At 33.8% G+C, this 17,666-nt stretch overlaps 1 protein-coding gene across 2 annotated transcripts; it reads left to right on the top strand.

Moving 5' to 3' along the window:
* The first annotated feature begins 11,987 nt into the window (after positions 1-11,987).
* Positions 11,988-15,659, top strand: LOC101246219 (phosphatidylinositol 4-phosphate 5-kinase 6-like). 2 transcript variants are annotated; one of them, XM_019211340.3, is made up of 8 exons: positions 11,988-13,370; positions 13,440-13,773; positions 13,880-13,996; positions 14,083-14,276; positions 14,348-14,475; positions 14,569-14,629; positions 14,813-15,132; positions 15,360-15,659. In XM_019211340.3, the coding sequence occupies exons 1-7, from the start codon at positions 12,229-12,231 to the stop codon at positions 15,099-15,101; spliced, it is 2,265 nt and encodes a 754-aa protein (XP_019066885.1). In that variant the 5' UTR covers positions 11,988-12,228; the 3' UTR covers positions 15,102-15,132; positions 15,360-15,659. The 2 variants fall into 2 exon arrangements, with proteins under 2 accessions (XP_019066885.1, XP_019066884.1); XM_019211339.3 differs by lacking the exon at positions 15,360-15,659 and having other exon boundaries at positions 14,813-15,346.
* The last annotated feature ends 2,007 nt before the right edge of the window (positions 15,660-17,666 follow it).

The following is a 17,666-nucleotide window of genomic DNA, read 5'->3' as shown; positions in this document are numbered from 1 at the left end:
TATTACCAATGGATGAAACTAAAATAAAATCTTAAATCGTTCTTTAATCTATTCAAATTATATATCTTTAAAATCTATAATAAGTTTATATTCCTCTTATAAATAATTTGTGATGAGAAAGAAATATGTGAATGATAGCAAAATATAATTATTTATGGCTGTAAAATATAAATTAATTAACTTTTATTATGTTAACAGCTTTTAAGGATATTTCAGACATTTTGATTTAAAAAGCTGTTTATCAGCACTTATTTGCCAAACACATCAACAACTTTTTTTTTAACTTCAGCACTTTTATATCCAAACGCATAACTGCTTATTTTTAAAATAAGTTTCAGCACTTTCAATAATATTTTTTTAAAGCTGCTTTTATCAAGTCCATCCAAACGGGCCCAAAGTAGCTTGAGCAAATCATTTGAGTCAGTGGAACAACAAAGATTTCAAAATGGAGAAAACAAGATGCAACTGCATCATGTGATTCCCTCAATTAACCTCAAATGTTAAACTTACGTACGTAATAACACTAATTTCGAACGGAAAAAAATCAATCAATACATGACCTCCAGACGACTACAAACTCAACACAAACTCCATGCAGGCATCTGAGCTCATTCATCTACATGAGATGATGGGATGAAAACTAAGGTGTTGAGAGGGAAACGACAACGCGGATTCATGTATACAAAAACATAGACTAAATGGAAAATAGCAACAGTCCATGAGCAACCCACCCAACACTCACACACACGAATTTAAACAGCCTTGAACTAATAACAAGAAAACATGCTATTGACACAAAATAAATAGCGAACGAACGAGGAAACACAAATTCGAAGACTCAAAAAAAAACAAGCAAAAGCGAACCCAACAAGATATTTACGAGCATATAAAATTAACATGATATCTCGATGGAAAATGAAAATTGAGCAGCCAAACAAAGACATATCATCGTAATGCTACACAAGCAAGACTCATGTGAAGAATATTATCTCTCATTCAAAACCGCTTTCTAACTTAACATCGCAAGAACTCGAAAAGAGAGCAAAAACGACTCAAAAAAATGACATATCGGTGCAGCAAGACCAAACGAGAAACTACCATATACATCAGACTCAGGGGAGACCAAATAACTAAATACATTCATAACAAGACATATTCGAAATGGAATGAATTTTACCTTTTAGGGTGCATCGATATAAGAGAGGACGAGCTTGAAAGAGAAGCAACGTCCACACTAGTACAAACACGAACAACCACGAGAAGACCCAAGCAAAATTCTCAAAGAAAAACTTGAGGAAACCGATAGCAAACGTTGCTCCAATTGAAAGAATATTATTATTTCTTTGTTTTGAACGTATTTTTAGCAAGTGTTATTTCTATTTGTTGGGTTTTAGCAAGTGTGAATGCGAAAAGAAAAGAGAGAATATCAAAAGTGAGGGAACTACTTTGGAGGAAAAATGAAAAGTCATTTGCAAAGTGCAAATGAAAAGTCATTTCTTTGGATTTGGATTTGGATTTGGATTTGGCAAATGATGTGATTGATTGATAAATTTTTTGGACAATTTATTTAATCAATTTTTGTTAAATCAAATAAATCCTGCTAATATTATCTCTTATAAATTTGCGGGTAACGTTAACATTCCGAAAAGTCGTTACTTTTCCGAAAAGTCGTTACTTTCCAAAAAGTAGTTATTTTCCTAATAGACATAATTTTTCGAAAAGTTGTTATTTTTTCCAAAAAACACAACTTTCTGGATAAAATGGGTCTGAACAGATTTCACTGAACAGACATGTTCCTTGCTGAAAATGGCTATAAAAGAAAGTCCATTTTTGATTTTTTAATCACTGAAAATTTTTCTTTCTCTGTATTTATTTTTCTCTCAAATAAAAAATCAAAGTGTCGATCGACTGAGTCTGTGTGACTTGTTGCTGTTGTTAAGTTCGTTGAAGTTAAAGAAGTTTGAGGTACCGCTATTTCTTTAACAGGTTTAATCCGTTTTATCTTGGGAGAAATTAATCCATAACCTTGGGTAAGTGAGGGGATTAAATTTCTTAAGGACACACAGTAGTTTCTGTGGAGTCGGATTAATTCTTGTATTTTATTTTTTTTCTGCTTCATCTTATTTCTGTTTCTGTTTATTAACCTTATAATATAGGTTATTGTAAGAATAACAATCTTAAGAAATTTAACAGTTTCTGTATTTGAGGTTTTTGGAGATTAAAACCTTTATGATTTTCTACTCTGCTTGAATTTTTAAAATTCATTCGATTAACGATTAAAAGAACATAAAAACTTTATCTTTAAATCAGAAACAGTTTGTGTAAAGATTTGTTCTTTACTGTTAGTATTTTAAATACTTAATTTATCTGCCATTTGTGACAGAAAAAAAAAAGACTAATTCAAGTCAAACAAATGCTGGAACAGTAAGTGCTGCAACAACAACGGTTGCACATAATCGTTCAAATGTTGCCTTAGCACCGGCTAAGAAACCTGCAAAGTTTTCTGGAGTCGACTTTAAGAGATGGCAGCAAAAGATGTTCTTCTATCTCACTACGTTGAGTCTGCAGAAGTTCATCAATGAGAATGTTCCTGTTATGTCAGATGAAACTCCGGCTGATGAACGATTCTTGGTAACAGAAGCATGGACACACTCAGATTTTTTGTGTAAAAATTACAGCAATGCAAAAACCTCAAAAGAACTCTAGGATGCTTTACAAAAGAAGTACAAAACAGAAGATGCCGGAATGAAGAAATTCATTGTGGCAAAATTTCTGGACTTTAAGATGATAGACAGTAAGACTGTCGTCACCCAAGTTCAAGAATTGCAGGTCATAATCCATGATCTCCTAGCTGAAGGTATAAATTTATTTAATGCCTATGTTAGAAATATTAAGTTTTCTCTTAATACTCACATAACCTTTAATGTAGGATTGATTGTGAATGATGCTTTTCAAGTGGCTGCAATTATTGAAAAGTTACCTCCATTGTGGAAGGACTTTAAAAACTACTTGAAACACAAACGCAAGGAGATGACTGTTGAAGATCTCATAGTAAGATTGAGAATCAAAGAGGATAATAAGGCTGCAGAAAAGAGGTCACGTGGTAATTCAGCAATATCTGGAGTAAATTTTGTTGAAGAAGATTCCACAAAATTAAAGAAAAGAAAGAAAGCATCTGGTCAAAAAAGCAATCCTCCTAAGAAGAAATTCAATGGAAATTGCTTTAATTGTGGTAAACATGGTCATAGGGCTAATGAATGCCGGGGTCCTAAGAAGGACAAGAAAAAGAAGGATCAAGCAAACTTGGCTGAATCCAAAGGAGAAATGGACGATCTCTGTGCAACGCTTTCAAAATGTAACTTGGTTGGAAATCCAAGAGAATGGTGGATAGATTCTGGTGCCTCATGCCATGTTTGTGCCAACAAAGAATTATTTTCATCATATACTTCAGCACTTACAGATGAAAAATTATTTATGGCAAACTCCGTTGTTGCAAAGGTGGAAGGAACTGGCAAAATCCTATTAAAGATGACATCAGGCAAGGTGGTGACTTTGAATAGGGTCTCATATGTTCCAGAATTGAGAAAGAATTTAGTTTCAATTCCAGTTCTGACCAAGAATGGATTTAAATGTGTATTTGTTTCTGATAAAGTAGTAGTAAGCAAAAATGATATGTATGTAGGAAAAGGCTACCTTAGTGATAGCCTTTTCAAACTCAATGTAATTGCAGTTGATATGAATAAAGATTTTGCTTCTTCTTACTTGCTTGAGTCTAAATGTTTATGGCATGAACGTTTGGGACAAGTTAATAACAAAACCTTGCGAAAACTGATTAACTTAAATATTTTGCAAAAATTTGAGTGCAATAAATCAAAATGTCAAATTTGTGTTAAATCTAAGTATGCTAAGCATTCTTATAAATCTGTTGAAAGGAATTCAAATCCTTTAGAATTGATTCACACTGATATTTGTGACATGAAGTCAACACCAGCACGTGGTGGGAAAAAATATTTCATAACATTTATTGACGATTGCACTAGATATTGTTATGTCTATTTGCTAAATAGTAAGGATGAAGCAATAGACGCATTTAGGTAATATAAAACTGAAGTTGAAAATCAGTTAGATAAAAATATCAAAATGATCAGAAGTGATAGAGGTGGAGAATATGAATCTCCATTTGCAGAAATATGTTTAGAAAATGGAATAATCCATCAAACTATTGCTCCCTACACTCCTCAGTCTAATGGAATTGCAGAAAGAAAAAATCAAACTTTAAAAGAAATGATGAATGCATTACTTATAAGTTCAGGTTTACCACAGAACTTGTGGGGGGAAGCTATCCTTACAGCAAATCAGATACTTAACAGAGTGCCTCACTCAAAGACAAATGTAATTCCATATGAGAAATGGAAAGGTAGAAAACCCAATTTGAAATATTTCAAAGTGTGGGGTGTCTAGCCAAAGTCCAAGTTCCTATACCTAAGAGGGTAAAAATAGGACCTAAGACTGTGGATTGTGTATTGAATATGCAACAAATAGTAAGGCATGTCGATTTTTAGTTCATAAGTCCGAACATCCGGATATTCATGATAATACGATAATGGAATCAGATAGTGCTGAATTTTTTGAACATATCTATCCGTATAAAACTAGACTTGAGTCATCTAGTGGGGGATCTAAACAACCCAGAGAAGAACCAAAAGAGAATGAACAAAATGAAGAAAGTCCAAGACGCAGTAAACGTCAAAAGACATCTACTTCATTTGGATCAGATTTTGTAACATTTCTTCTTAAAAATGAGCCTCAAACATTCCAGAAGCAATGTTGTCTAGTGACTCAACCTCTTGGAAGGAGGCTGTTAATAGTGAAATTGAATCAATTTTAAGCAATCATATTTTGGAGTTGGTTGATCTTCCTCCAGGGAACAAACCCTTGGGTTCAAAATGGATCTTTAAAAGGAAGATGAAAGACGATGGAACTATTGACAAATATAAAGCAAGACTTGTTGTCAAAGGTTTTAGACAAAAAGAATGTCTTGATTATTTTGACACATACTCACCAGTGACTAGGATTACATCAATTCGGATGTTAATTGCACTAGCTGCAGTATACGGTCTTGAAATTCATAAAATGGATGTGAAAACAGCCTTCTTAAATGGAGAACTTGAAGAGGAAATTTACTTAGAACAACCAGAGGGTTTTGTAGTTCCAGGTAAAGAAAAGAAAGTGTGCAAACTTATTAAGTCACTTTATGGGCTAAAACAAGCACCAAAACAATGGCATGCAAAGTTTGATCAAACCATGTTGTCAAATGGATTTAAGATCAATGGATGTGATAAATATGTTTACATTAAAGATACTCCAAATTAGGAAGTTATTTTATGCCTATATGTAGATGATATGCTTATAATGAGCAAAGACATTGCTAATATAAAAGCTACAAAGCGTATGCTTGCTAGTAAGTTTGATATGAAAGATTTAAGAGTTGCTGATGTGATATTAGGAATTAAAATTCTTAAAACTCCTAACGGTCTAGCATTGTCTCAAACTCATTATATTCAAAAGATACTTGAAAAAATTCAAATTTTTGAATTTTAAAAGGGCAAAGACTTTAATTGATGTAAATCTTCATCTTGCAAAGAATAAAGGCGAAAGTCAGTTTCAATTGGACTATGCTAGCGTATTGGGAAGCTTAATGTATGTCATGAATTGTACACGACCAGACATAGCTTGCGCTATCAGTAAACTGAGTCGATACACAAGTAATCCTAATCATAATCATTGGTTGGCAATGAAGAGAGTTTTGGGATACTTAGATGACACTCAAAACTATGCTTTACATTACAACAGATATCCAGCCGTTCTTGAAGGATATAGTGGTGCAAATTGGATTACTGGGTCAACTGAAACAAAATCCACAAGTGGATACATTTTTACTATTGGTGGAGGAGCAATATCTTGGAAATCATCCAAGCAAACATGTATAGCTCGCTCTACAATGGAGTCTGAATTCATTGCTTTAGACAAGGCAGGTGAAGAAGCTGAATGGATCCGGAATTTCTTAGAAGATATTTCATTTTGGCCCAAACCAATGGCCCCTATATGCATACATTGTGATAGTCAAGCTGCAATAGGAAGGGCTGGAAGCATTATGTATAACGGAAAGTCTCGTCACATAAGACGAAGACATAACTCTGTGAGACAACTACTCTCTAGTGGAATTATCACAATTGACTATGTGAAGTCAAAAGATAATGTGTCGGATCCACTTACAAAAGGCCTAAATAGAGAGGGAGTTGAGAAATCATCGACAGGAATGGGACTATGGCCGAGAACAAGTCATCGTGGCGGTAACTCTACCTAGAAGACTGGAGATCCCAAGATCTAGGTTCAAGGAGATAAAACAAAGTCATTGATGACGGTTCAACATTGTCAAAGGAAAAAAAAATATATTATTATTATTTTATGGTCCATTCTCATGATGAGACAATGTTTAGTAACCAGGATAAAGACATAAGGACTTTTTAATGGTTTCTAAGTTTGATACAGGGAATATCAAATGGTGTATCTATGAGACAACACATTTAGAAATCACCTATGTAAGTGTGAAGTATAAACTGCTTCAAGGAGAATCCGGTAAGGCCAGTTCTTTAAGCACTTACTATCCAAGATGTGTTCATGGCTGAAACGAACAAAACAATGAGAACTAAGAACAGTTCAATGGTTGATTGTGTGACATATATTGTCTAGGTATACATCAAAGCTCGATGGTTCAAAGATATCAAATCTACCGATTGACCGAGTATATCCGATATATGTTCACTACGGAAAGTTTAAAGGGAAACCTACTTATCCAGATGCGATTAACCTTTACTTACAAGACACATAAGTTTTTTTCATGCATATGTTTTAATCCAAGTCCACAGAAATTACTGTGTGTCCTTAAGAAAATATGCATGAAAAAAACTTATGTGTTAGGGGACGATGGCAGCTTTCGCGTTAACGCTGTGTAGCTTCCGTCTATTCGTCATCCTTTGTGAACGTTAGGCCTCGTCTTCGTCAACTCGCTCTCGCAGCCACTGCTTCATCGCGTGGGAGGCGTTGTGACACTGTTGCTTCTCACGTTGAGGAGGATTAGGCGCGTGGAGAAAATCCGCTTTGGGATTTCACGCGTGTTTGAATCATGGCTGCGCTTGGGAGCTTCTGGGTCTCTCTTAGAGGAAAGGGCTGGAAATGGGTCGACTGGGAAAAGTTGTTGTTGGGCTGGGTTGAGTGAATAAGGGGGAGGAGTTGGGCCTGGATTTGTTGTTGGGACATTGGTGACGGGTGGCTGACCATTAAAGCAAAATAGATTTGGGTTTTTATATCGTATTTGAGCTTAAATGAAGGCTTGGTTAATGTTTCTACATAAGACAAATTTAATATTAAATTAATCTACAAGCTTCTTAACTTTAACGAGGTGAAATAGCTAACTCAATTATAAATTAAAGACTCGAAATATGAGATACTAATTTTTACCAAAATTAATTTAATGAAGCGTTAAGTAAAACTAAAATCTTTTGAGATGATTTTCGAGTATTTTTTATAAAATTAACTAAATATATAAGAACATATATATATATATATATATATATATATATATATATATATATATATATATATAAAGACTAATAAACAAAATTATATTACTAAAAAGAAAACTATAGAAATCGACTAGCGTTATTTCCAAAATAATTTGAAAACATTTTTGGATTTTATAAAGTCAATTATATCAACTTGTTAGGCATTTAGAAACTCGAAAATTAAATATTGTTGGGGAGGGTCAAAATTTGGGTGTCAACATATATTGTTAGATTTGACTGATATCTATGTAGATTATAAACTGGGATGAAAGGAATTATCATTTTCTATCTAGATTTACCTTGTTTTAGTGGGTTACTTGTTAACTACCATATTGTTTGGTGCTCATTCCTTGCTCTACACGTGTCATTTCTTTGTCTGGATTTGGTTGATTGCTCTTCTTTTATCTATATATATATATGAGGTTTTCTGTGGATTCTTGAGAGGTAGTTGTTTGCCATGTAGGCCAAAAAGGGGTAGAAAATTACTTATAGAATAAGTTCAGGAAGGGTAATAGGACCTTAATATAATATAAATGTGTTTCTGAAATTTCGGACATAGGTTAAGGGGGTACTTATGCATTTTTTCATTGTTTTTAATGCAAACTCATTTCCAAATCAATGCACGGGCTCATATTATAAATAATATGTTCATTCTTTACTTCATGGACTTTCAACTTAACACTAAGATTATTCACTCATCACTATCTTCACTAGCTAGTTTACTATTACAAATAATAGAAGTTGTGATAAATAATTTACAACAAAAACAAAAAAAGTTATTCAAATCTTTAGATCGAGTAGATTAATTATTTTCTTTCATACTTTTTTTCTTTTACCAATTTTTTGATATAGTGTGTTGTAGAAAAAAGATCATACGTATTTATCTTGTAGAAAATTTACATCAGTCATTCTAAATGGTCGCTTTTCTACTAATGGATCTCTCAATTTTTATATCTATGTTATTTCATTGACTTATCATATATATTTTTTAGGGATGTAACCATTATAATTATTTAGAAGTTCTCGATACCGGGAACAAGATATGTCACATTTTCACCAACCTCGTCTAGATTTTATTCTTGGATTATTATCATCTAATTCAATTGTATTGGTGCATGTTCATTTGAAGAATATCCTCCAATTTTTTTATTCAAAATATTTATCAATTGTTAAAAATCTATCAAGGGCTATTTTTAAAGATTTATTTAATCTTCAAGTTTTCCCTCTTTTTGCAAAATCAAGAGTGTGTTTGGTATGAAGGAAAAACATTTTCTGGAAAATGTTTTCTAATTTTCTCATGTTTGGTTGGGCAAAAGTTTTGGAAAATGTTTTCCAAATCAACTCATTTTCTTCAAAATTAAGGAAAATGCCTTCCCTTCAAAAATTAAGGAAAACATTTTCCAAAGCTCTCCTCCAATTTCAAATTACATTTTTTTTGGAAAAACATCAAAATTTTTTTAAAAAATATTTTTTCAATTTCAAAATTTTATTTTTTCATCCGATCTTTTACCACCCCCGGCCCCCAGCCCCCAACACCACCCCCTCCCCAAAAAATTAATTTTGATTTTTGAAAATATTTTCAACACCAAATTTTTATTTTTAAGCTCCTACCTCTCCCCCCCCCCCCCCCCCCCCGCGTCCCTACCCACCCCTACCAGGCCCCTCACCCCCACCCCACCCCCCCCAAAAAAATAATTTTGTTTTTTAAAAATACTATCAACTTCAATTTTTTATTTTTTCACTCCTATCCCCTCCCTCTACCCCCACCCACTACCCCCACCCCTATCACCACCACCCAAGAAAAATCGTTTTTAAAAAATATTTTTAATTTCATAAATTATTTTGCATTCTAGTAAAAATAAAAGATGTTCCTCAAAAATATTTTTAATTCATAAATCAAACACTAAAAAATCATATCAGGAATATATTTTCTACTCACCAACCAAACATGAGAAAATAAGTCCAAAATCTACTTATTTTTCAGAAAAACATTTTCTAGAAAAATGTTTTCCATGGAAAACATTTTCCTTCATACCAAACACACCCCAAAATTATGTTTTTTAGGGGACATATTAAAATTGGATTTTTTTAATAATAATTAAAATTTCCATATATATACTTAAGAATATCAACAATAACAAATTTTGAAGAAACACTATAAAATCTCTGACACGGTTTTTTTTCCTCAAAAAGATATTATAATTTTTTTAATAATATGTATAAGTACTTTTTTTTAAAAATTGGAGCCCCAAGTGATGACTTTAGTGGTCTAGTTATTAAGACGACCCTAACATCTGTTAATATATTTTAATTACTTTATGGCTCTCAAATGAGTATTAACTAGTCATCATATATACTACTAAAAATGGAAAACTTTAAAGTGTGACATTAAATTGTCATTTTAGTCGTATACTAAATTAAATATCTAATTAGTTAAATATTAAATAATACTTTATATATCATACTAAATATTAAGGTGGGAAGGAGTTCAAACAAAAATTGAATCAACTTTTAAACGCAATTAAATGAGAAAGACATGAAGAAGGATGAAAATTGAAAGATCATGGTTTCAAGACCTTTCATTTCTAAGAAAAATTAATTTTAAAAGTCTTATTTTATTATTTTCTCATATTGGATGAAGAAAACTATAAATTAAGACATTAAGACAATATCAGATACATCATGATAAGAAATAGTAGTATTCAATTGTTGATTTTAGAGTCTCTTCTTTTATTTGATTTCTTCTTCATCTATGTATTACTACATTTAATTAAGTGTATGTTTGTCAATTTTTTCGTCTCTCAAATTTGGTGGCATCATAATCCCATACAAAAAGTCTTATCTTATGATTTTCTCATATTGGATGAAGAAAAATTTGATCTTGCAAACTATAAATTAAGACATTGAATAAGAAACAACAGTGTTCAATTGTTGATTTCAAAGTCTCTTATTTTATTTGATTTCTTATTCATCTATGAGTTACTACATTTAATTAAGTGTATTTATGTTTGTCATTTTTTTCCCCTCTCTCAATTTTGATGGCATCAGAATCCCATACAATATATAACTGTAATTATATGTGATAAGTTTGATGATTATAATCGTTTTGTAAGAAACTTTTAAAATAAATTTGTTGATTGTGCAAAAAAAAAAATGTAATGCATAGGTTATTATTGGGACATACATACCACACGCACTCCAAAACTAGTAACAAAACACTAGGAGGCTTACAACTTAGAAGAACCATCCTTTTAGCTAGCGTTTGACCATAGATATTGAAATATTTTTGGCAAATATTATTTGGATGAAAATTTGGGTGAAATTTTACCATGTGTTTGGCCATAGAATTTGAAAAACATATTTTATTTTTTTAAGAAATATGATTTATACCCATAAGTTTTTTTTGAGAAACATATCATCATTTTCATATTCATTGAATATTCCATCACTACTTTGGTGTTCACGTAAAAAATTATGCAATACAGCGCAAGCAATTACTATTTTCACTTGCATGTCACATTCATAGTTGTTCATGTCTTGTCTTAGTATTTTGAATCTACTTTTCCACGCACCAAAAGTTCTTTCAATTACATTGCGCAGAGAAGCATGTCTATAGTTAAATAGCTCTTTTCCATTCTTAGGCTCTCTTTCACTTCCTCGGTAGTCCTACAAATGATAGCGCATTCCTTTGAATGGAGCTAAAAATCCTCTTGTGTTCCGTAGACCAGCATCAACAACGTAATATTTATCTACCAAAATAAAATATTGAGTAAATTTTCTTATATTGAATAAAAATAGAACTACTAATTTATATACCATGTGATGGGAGATAAATGAATTAGTTGGTATTAATAAATATTATTATTTTTGTAAAATAAAAAGTTAAGGGTAAAAGTTGAATTTTTAAAACTTTCCAAATAATGGAATTTGTCCCAAATACTAGTTTTTTCTAGTATTTGGGAATTTGGAAAATTTGCCAAATAATAGAAATGTGTATGGACAAACAAAATTTGCCATGTTTTTTTCCAAGTTTGATGTGCAAAATCTATGGCCAAACGGGTTAGAGTAGTGTGATTTCAATTCCTTCTTTATGATTTTTCAAGACACCCTATCGTAACTCCAACCCCATACACGTGCAAAACAATTTCTTTTTTCTAAATTTGAGAACAATGAAATATATTGTCACTACATATATTTGAAAAAATAAATAATGTTATACGTAAATATTGACAAATTAGATAACCCAAAATACGCCTATCCTTACAAATGTCATGCACCTAAAGTCTTAGATGTAATAGATGGTGAATAAGTTAATTCATGAAAAAATTAAAATACAGAATATGTACTAGTACTTGATGCGTAATTAAAATATATATATTTTTTAATGTTGTGATCTTAATAAGACGTAGGGAGGGGAGAGAGAGAAAGAGAAAGAGAAAGAGAAAGAGAAAGCGAGCAAGACGGAGGTGATAGAGAGAGAATGAAAGAAAGAGAAGATATTGATTTTGTATCTCATCATGTGCATGTCTTTGCATGGCTGATCTGTTTGATGCATTTCTTGATCCAGGACCAAATTTATCATCAAAATTTATAGAATATTATCATGAAGGCTTGGGAGGCAACGGTGAGGAAAACACAAGCAGTCGCGAGGAAACGAGCCAATACAATATTTGGTACATATGGTCCATCGCACGTTGAGGAAGAGATAATTGATCAAGTAGATGTAGAAGAGGAGAATGAAGGTCATGCGAATGGGGAGGTTTACCATTCTGAGAGGTTCCTCCCTAATGGAGATTACTATAGTGGATATTGGGTTGATAGTTTCCCCCATGGACATGGAAAATATTGGTGGACTGATGGATGCATGTATGTAGGTGATTGGTTTAGAGGGAAAAAGATGGGGAAAGGAACGTTTAGTTGGCCGTCTGGTGCTATGTATGAGGGGAATTTCAAGAGTGGATATATGGATGGTGAAGGCACGTTTACGGGGCCTAATGGAGACTCATTTAAAGGTTCTTGGGTGATGAATTTGAAACATGGACATGGGGTTAAAGAATACTCTAATGGTGATGTTTACGATGGAGAATGGAATCGAGGATTACAACAAGGAAATGGGAAGTATGTGTGGAAGAATGGGAATTCGTATGTTGGTGAATGGAAGAATGGTGTTATATGTGGTAAAGGTAAGATGTGTTGGAAAAATGGTAATGTGTATGAAGGGAATTGGGAAGATGGAGTTCCAAAGGGTAATGGAACATTGAAATGGGATGATGGGAGTTTCTATGTTGGAAATTGGAATAAAGATCAAAATGAACAAAATGGTACTTTTTATCCATCTGCATCATTGTTAGAAGGTGGAAATCTTGATTGGGATCCTCAACAAGTTTACAATACTGATTTGTTGGAATGTAGCATTTGTCCAAATGAGAAAGTTTCAATATTACCTTCTCAGAAGAAGTTGGCAGTTTGGAGGTCTGCCAAGGCAACAGAAAACAACGTTAGGCCAAGGAGGATGTCAGTGGATGGGCGAATAGACGCAGCCCCTGTAGATAGGGAATTTGGTAGGATGCGCTTATCAGACTGTGCCGGAACACCTCCAAGAATAACTTGTGTAGATGATGCTATGGATGGATATATTAGAGGGAGTCCTATTAGACATCCTAAGGCAGTAAAAAGGCAAGGAGAGACTATTTCGAAAGGTCATAAGAATTATGAACTTATGCTCAATTTGCAGTTGGGAATCAGGTATACTTTATTTTACTTCTGGATATTTTTCTTAACTTATATCTGTTTCTGATGTGAAATATGTCATAGGCATTCAGTAGGAAGGCCAGGACCAGTTCCATCCCTTGATCTCAAGCCTTCGGCATTTGATCCGAAAGAGAAGTACTGGACAAGATTCCCACCTGAAGGATCTAAAAGCACACCTCCTCATCCATCTTGTGAATTCAGATGGAAAGACTATTGCCCTAAAGTTTTCAGGGCTTTAAGGATGTTATTCAAAGTTGATGCAGCTGATTATATGTTGTCGATTTGTGGTAATGACGCCCTCCGAGAGCTATGTTCCCCAGGAAAAAGTGGAAGCTTTTTCTACTTGACAAATGATGATAGATACATGATCAAGACAATGAAGAAGGCAGAAGTAAAAGTAAGATCTATCTCTCTATATATACTTTGCTTAGTACTGAAATTGCCTTAGCACTTTCTGCCCGAAAAACAATGAATAACTTTTCTTGTCCATGTATGGTTCTTAGGTGCTTCTAAGGATGCTCCATGCCTATTTCAGTCACGTTCGTTCATTTGATAACACGCTAATGACCAAGTATTTTGGCCTGCATTGTGTTAAGCTAACCGGACCAGCACAGAAAAAGGTAGTGGCAGGACATCCTGCAAACATCAAATGCTAAATGATCGATCACTACAACAACATAACTTATCATATGTTTTAATACCTTAGGTGCGATTTGTTATCATGGGGAACCTGTTCTGCACTGATTATACAATTCATAGACGGTTCGACTTGAAAGGGTCAACGTTTGGCCGGATGACAGATAAACCAGAATCAGAGATTGATGCAACCACAACTCTAAAGGACCTTGATCTCAACTTTATATTCAGGTTACCTAAGACATGGTTCCAAGAATTCCGAAGGTACGATCCTTTTTATTCATCTCCTCAATATGATCATTAGTTACCAATATCAACACGTCTTCAAATTTCAGACAAGTTGATAGGGATTGTGAGCTACTAGAACAAGAGAGAGTGATGGACTATAGCCTTTTAGTTGGTCTTCATTTTAAAGAAGCAACTGGAGATCAAACTCCTCCTCCTGGTTGTAGAACACCTGCTGGTTAGTACTGATTGCATCTGTATATATTTCGTCATGAAACGTATTAATAAAGTCAGATCTTTCAAAAAATTTCCTTGCTTACGGATAATGTAGGATCGGAAGATGGATCAGCTCCTCGTCTTTCTCGTGCAGATAGGGATCGATTGCTTTCCGGGTACACTTTTTATCTTACAAATAGTCCTAATTTTCTCAAAGTATCCATCATTGACTTGCTATACTACGCGTGTTTTTCTATCTGATCGCTGAAAATGTTCCGGTGCTTATTCATTGCTTATTCATTGTATACACATATATATCCTTACTAACCATACAACTAATGTGAACTGAAACATGACAGGTTGGCTGGCAGAAGTTTGGGTATAAACATGTCGGCACGCGTTGAAAGGACAGAGAGGAAAAATGACTTAGACTTTCAGTTAGTAGGAGAACCAACAGGGGAGTTTTATGATGTGATATTATTTTTTGGAATAATAGACATACTTCAAGACTATGATATTACAAAAAAGCTTGAGCATGCATATAAATCAATCCAATGTGATCCTAATTCTATCTCAGCTGTTGATCCAAAGGCATACTCAAGACGTTTTCGCGATTACATATACAAAGTTTTTACAGAAGACACTTGATATATCAGTTTTCACTCCTCAATTTTAAATGGTAAAATACTCGAGACGGAGCTTGTTTTGTTATTATAATTTGGAATGTTTTCTCAATGGTTGCGGTGAAACAATAGTACACTTTACATTTCATTTCATTTTATTTTTTTCCTTATAATTTTTCTAAGTCTTCTTTTCATAGATACATACACCATTTGAGATGATAATTGTATAGACACAGTTGTAAGAGAAATGTAACTGATTTAATTGTGAGATATGTTATTTCAGAGTTATTTGCAGAGCAGAATGGGATTTCCATTTATATTGATACTATTGGTTGGGTGTGCACACTTGGCGGAGTTAGAGATTTGGTGAAGAATGTGCAATTTCATTTCAGTTGTGTTAAGGGTGTGCAAAATTATATATACACTCATAATAACTAATATTTCATTTCAGTTGTGTTAAGGATGAGATGTGCCAAATTAGCACGTTGAGCTGAATTTTAGCGGTTAAAATAGACTGAGTAAATAAATGGGCAAGTCGAACTTGGACTGAAATGAATTGAGCAAAGATGCAGACATGACCCTACCACATATTCTTATTAAATTTTAATTGTTTTATTTGTTCTGATATAGTTATTTAGAACGTAATTATAGACATATAAATTTTATTGGGTTAAATTCATATAGAATTTGGATTTAATTCATATTTATTTGGGTCGAATAATTAATTTGAATTTTACAAATAAATAAGTATGTTTTATTAAATCCAAGTCCAAGGTGTATTTCATCTTAAAGCTCAAACACATCACATAATTCAAGGCGACTTGACATCCCCGTCAAACTCAAGATAATATCACACGTTCAAATGATGTTGCGATTCTAGTCAAATTCAAGTTCACGGTCCATTTCACCTTAAAACTCAAACTCATACACAATTCAAGGTGACTTGACATCCCCGTCTGTCACGACCCAAACCGGGTTGCGACTGGCACCCACACTTACCCTCCTATGTGAGCGAACCAACCAATCTAAACCTTAACATTTCAATGTAATAGCAACAGAAAGTAATGCGGAAGACTTAAACTCATTAATAAAAACCAATTCAATAACTATCAATATTCAACATCTATTATTCCCAAAACCTAAAAGTCATCACCACAAGAATATCTACAATCAAATGACTAAACTAAGAGTATTCTAAAAGCTAAAAATACATAAGAAGCTAGTCCATGGCGGAAGTTCAAGGCATCAAGACTTGAAGGAGAAGATTCAGTCCAAGCTAGAAGCGTTAGCTCACCCTGAAGATCCGGTGTGACGAAGACTGGCTTGAGTTACTGTTGAGTCGAAGATGACGGCACGTTTGCTGCACTCCACAAATAACAAGAAGAAAAACATAAAAGTAGGGGTCAGTACAAACCACGGGTACTGAGTAGATATCATCGGCCAACTCAAAATAGGGAACAGTATGTATTAAGCAATATCATAAAATCAACTAATATCCTTAACATGCAGCATTTATAGTTACCATAACCCTTGGTTACAACACCAAGCACATCAATGAGGACTCACACCTCCTCATCATACTCAATTGGGAATTTAGTTCATTAGATTGGATATATTATCATATTTCAAGATTCATTATCTTTATTCCCCTCGTGTCGGTACGTGACACTCCGCTCCTCAATATACTATCCTGGTACCGGAACGTGGCACCCGATCCATATTCTATCTTGGTGTCGGAACGTGACACTCCGATCCTCATATACTATCCTGGTACCGGAACGTGGCACCTGATCCATATTCTATCCTGGTGTCGGAACGTGACACCCGATCCATATTCTATCCTGGTACCGGAACGTGGCACCCGATCCATATTCTATCCTGGTGTCGGAACGTGACACCGATCCATATTCTATCCTGGTACCGGAACGTGGCACCCGATCCCCTAATCTCACTACTTTCATTCATCAAGCCTTCTTTCACACCAATGCATCATCATTATCAAAGTAGATTAGGGTTTCTTTTCAAGATTTGGGATTCAATAGCTTCATCATGCTTATTTATTCACAATTACATAATCACATCATTCATGCAAGCATACAATTAAGCATATAGAAGGTTTACAATACTACTAACACATATAATTCGCTATTAAGAGTTTACTACGAATAGCATGAAATAACCATAACCTACCTCCACCGAAGAATTGCGATCAACAAGCTATCTTCTCAGAATCCTTGCTATCCTCTTTGTTTCTCTCTCTTTCTACTCGTTCTCTTTCTTTTTCTGTCTCTTTTTGTTCTTTCTTATTTTTCTTATTCCAACCCTCTTTCTTTTTACCTAATTAGTATATAATTAAGAATAAAAGATGGCAATAATACCCCACTAATTAACTTAGGGTTACCTCTTTTAACCCCCAAGAATTTGAGTTATTAATATAAATCCACGAAATCTATAATTAAGGAAAGAATAGTCCCAAAACGTCCCTTAAAACGTGTAAAGAAATCCGATTCTAACTGGGATTGCGTAACCTGCGACGGGCCGTCGTGACTGCGACGGTCCGTCACTCAGGTCGTCGTGAGGTCCAGGACTT

The sequence above is a fragment of the Solanum lycopersicum genome, chromosome 12, assembly GCF_036512215.1.
Source record: "Solanum lycopersicum chromosome 12, SLM_r2.1".
In the NCBI taxonomy this organism is placed as follows: Eukaryota; Viridiplantae; Streptophyta; class Magnoliopsida; order Solanales; family Solanaceae; genus Solanum; species Solanum lycopersicum.
This window is presented reverse-complemented; position numbering and strand designations above follow the sequence as displayed.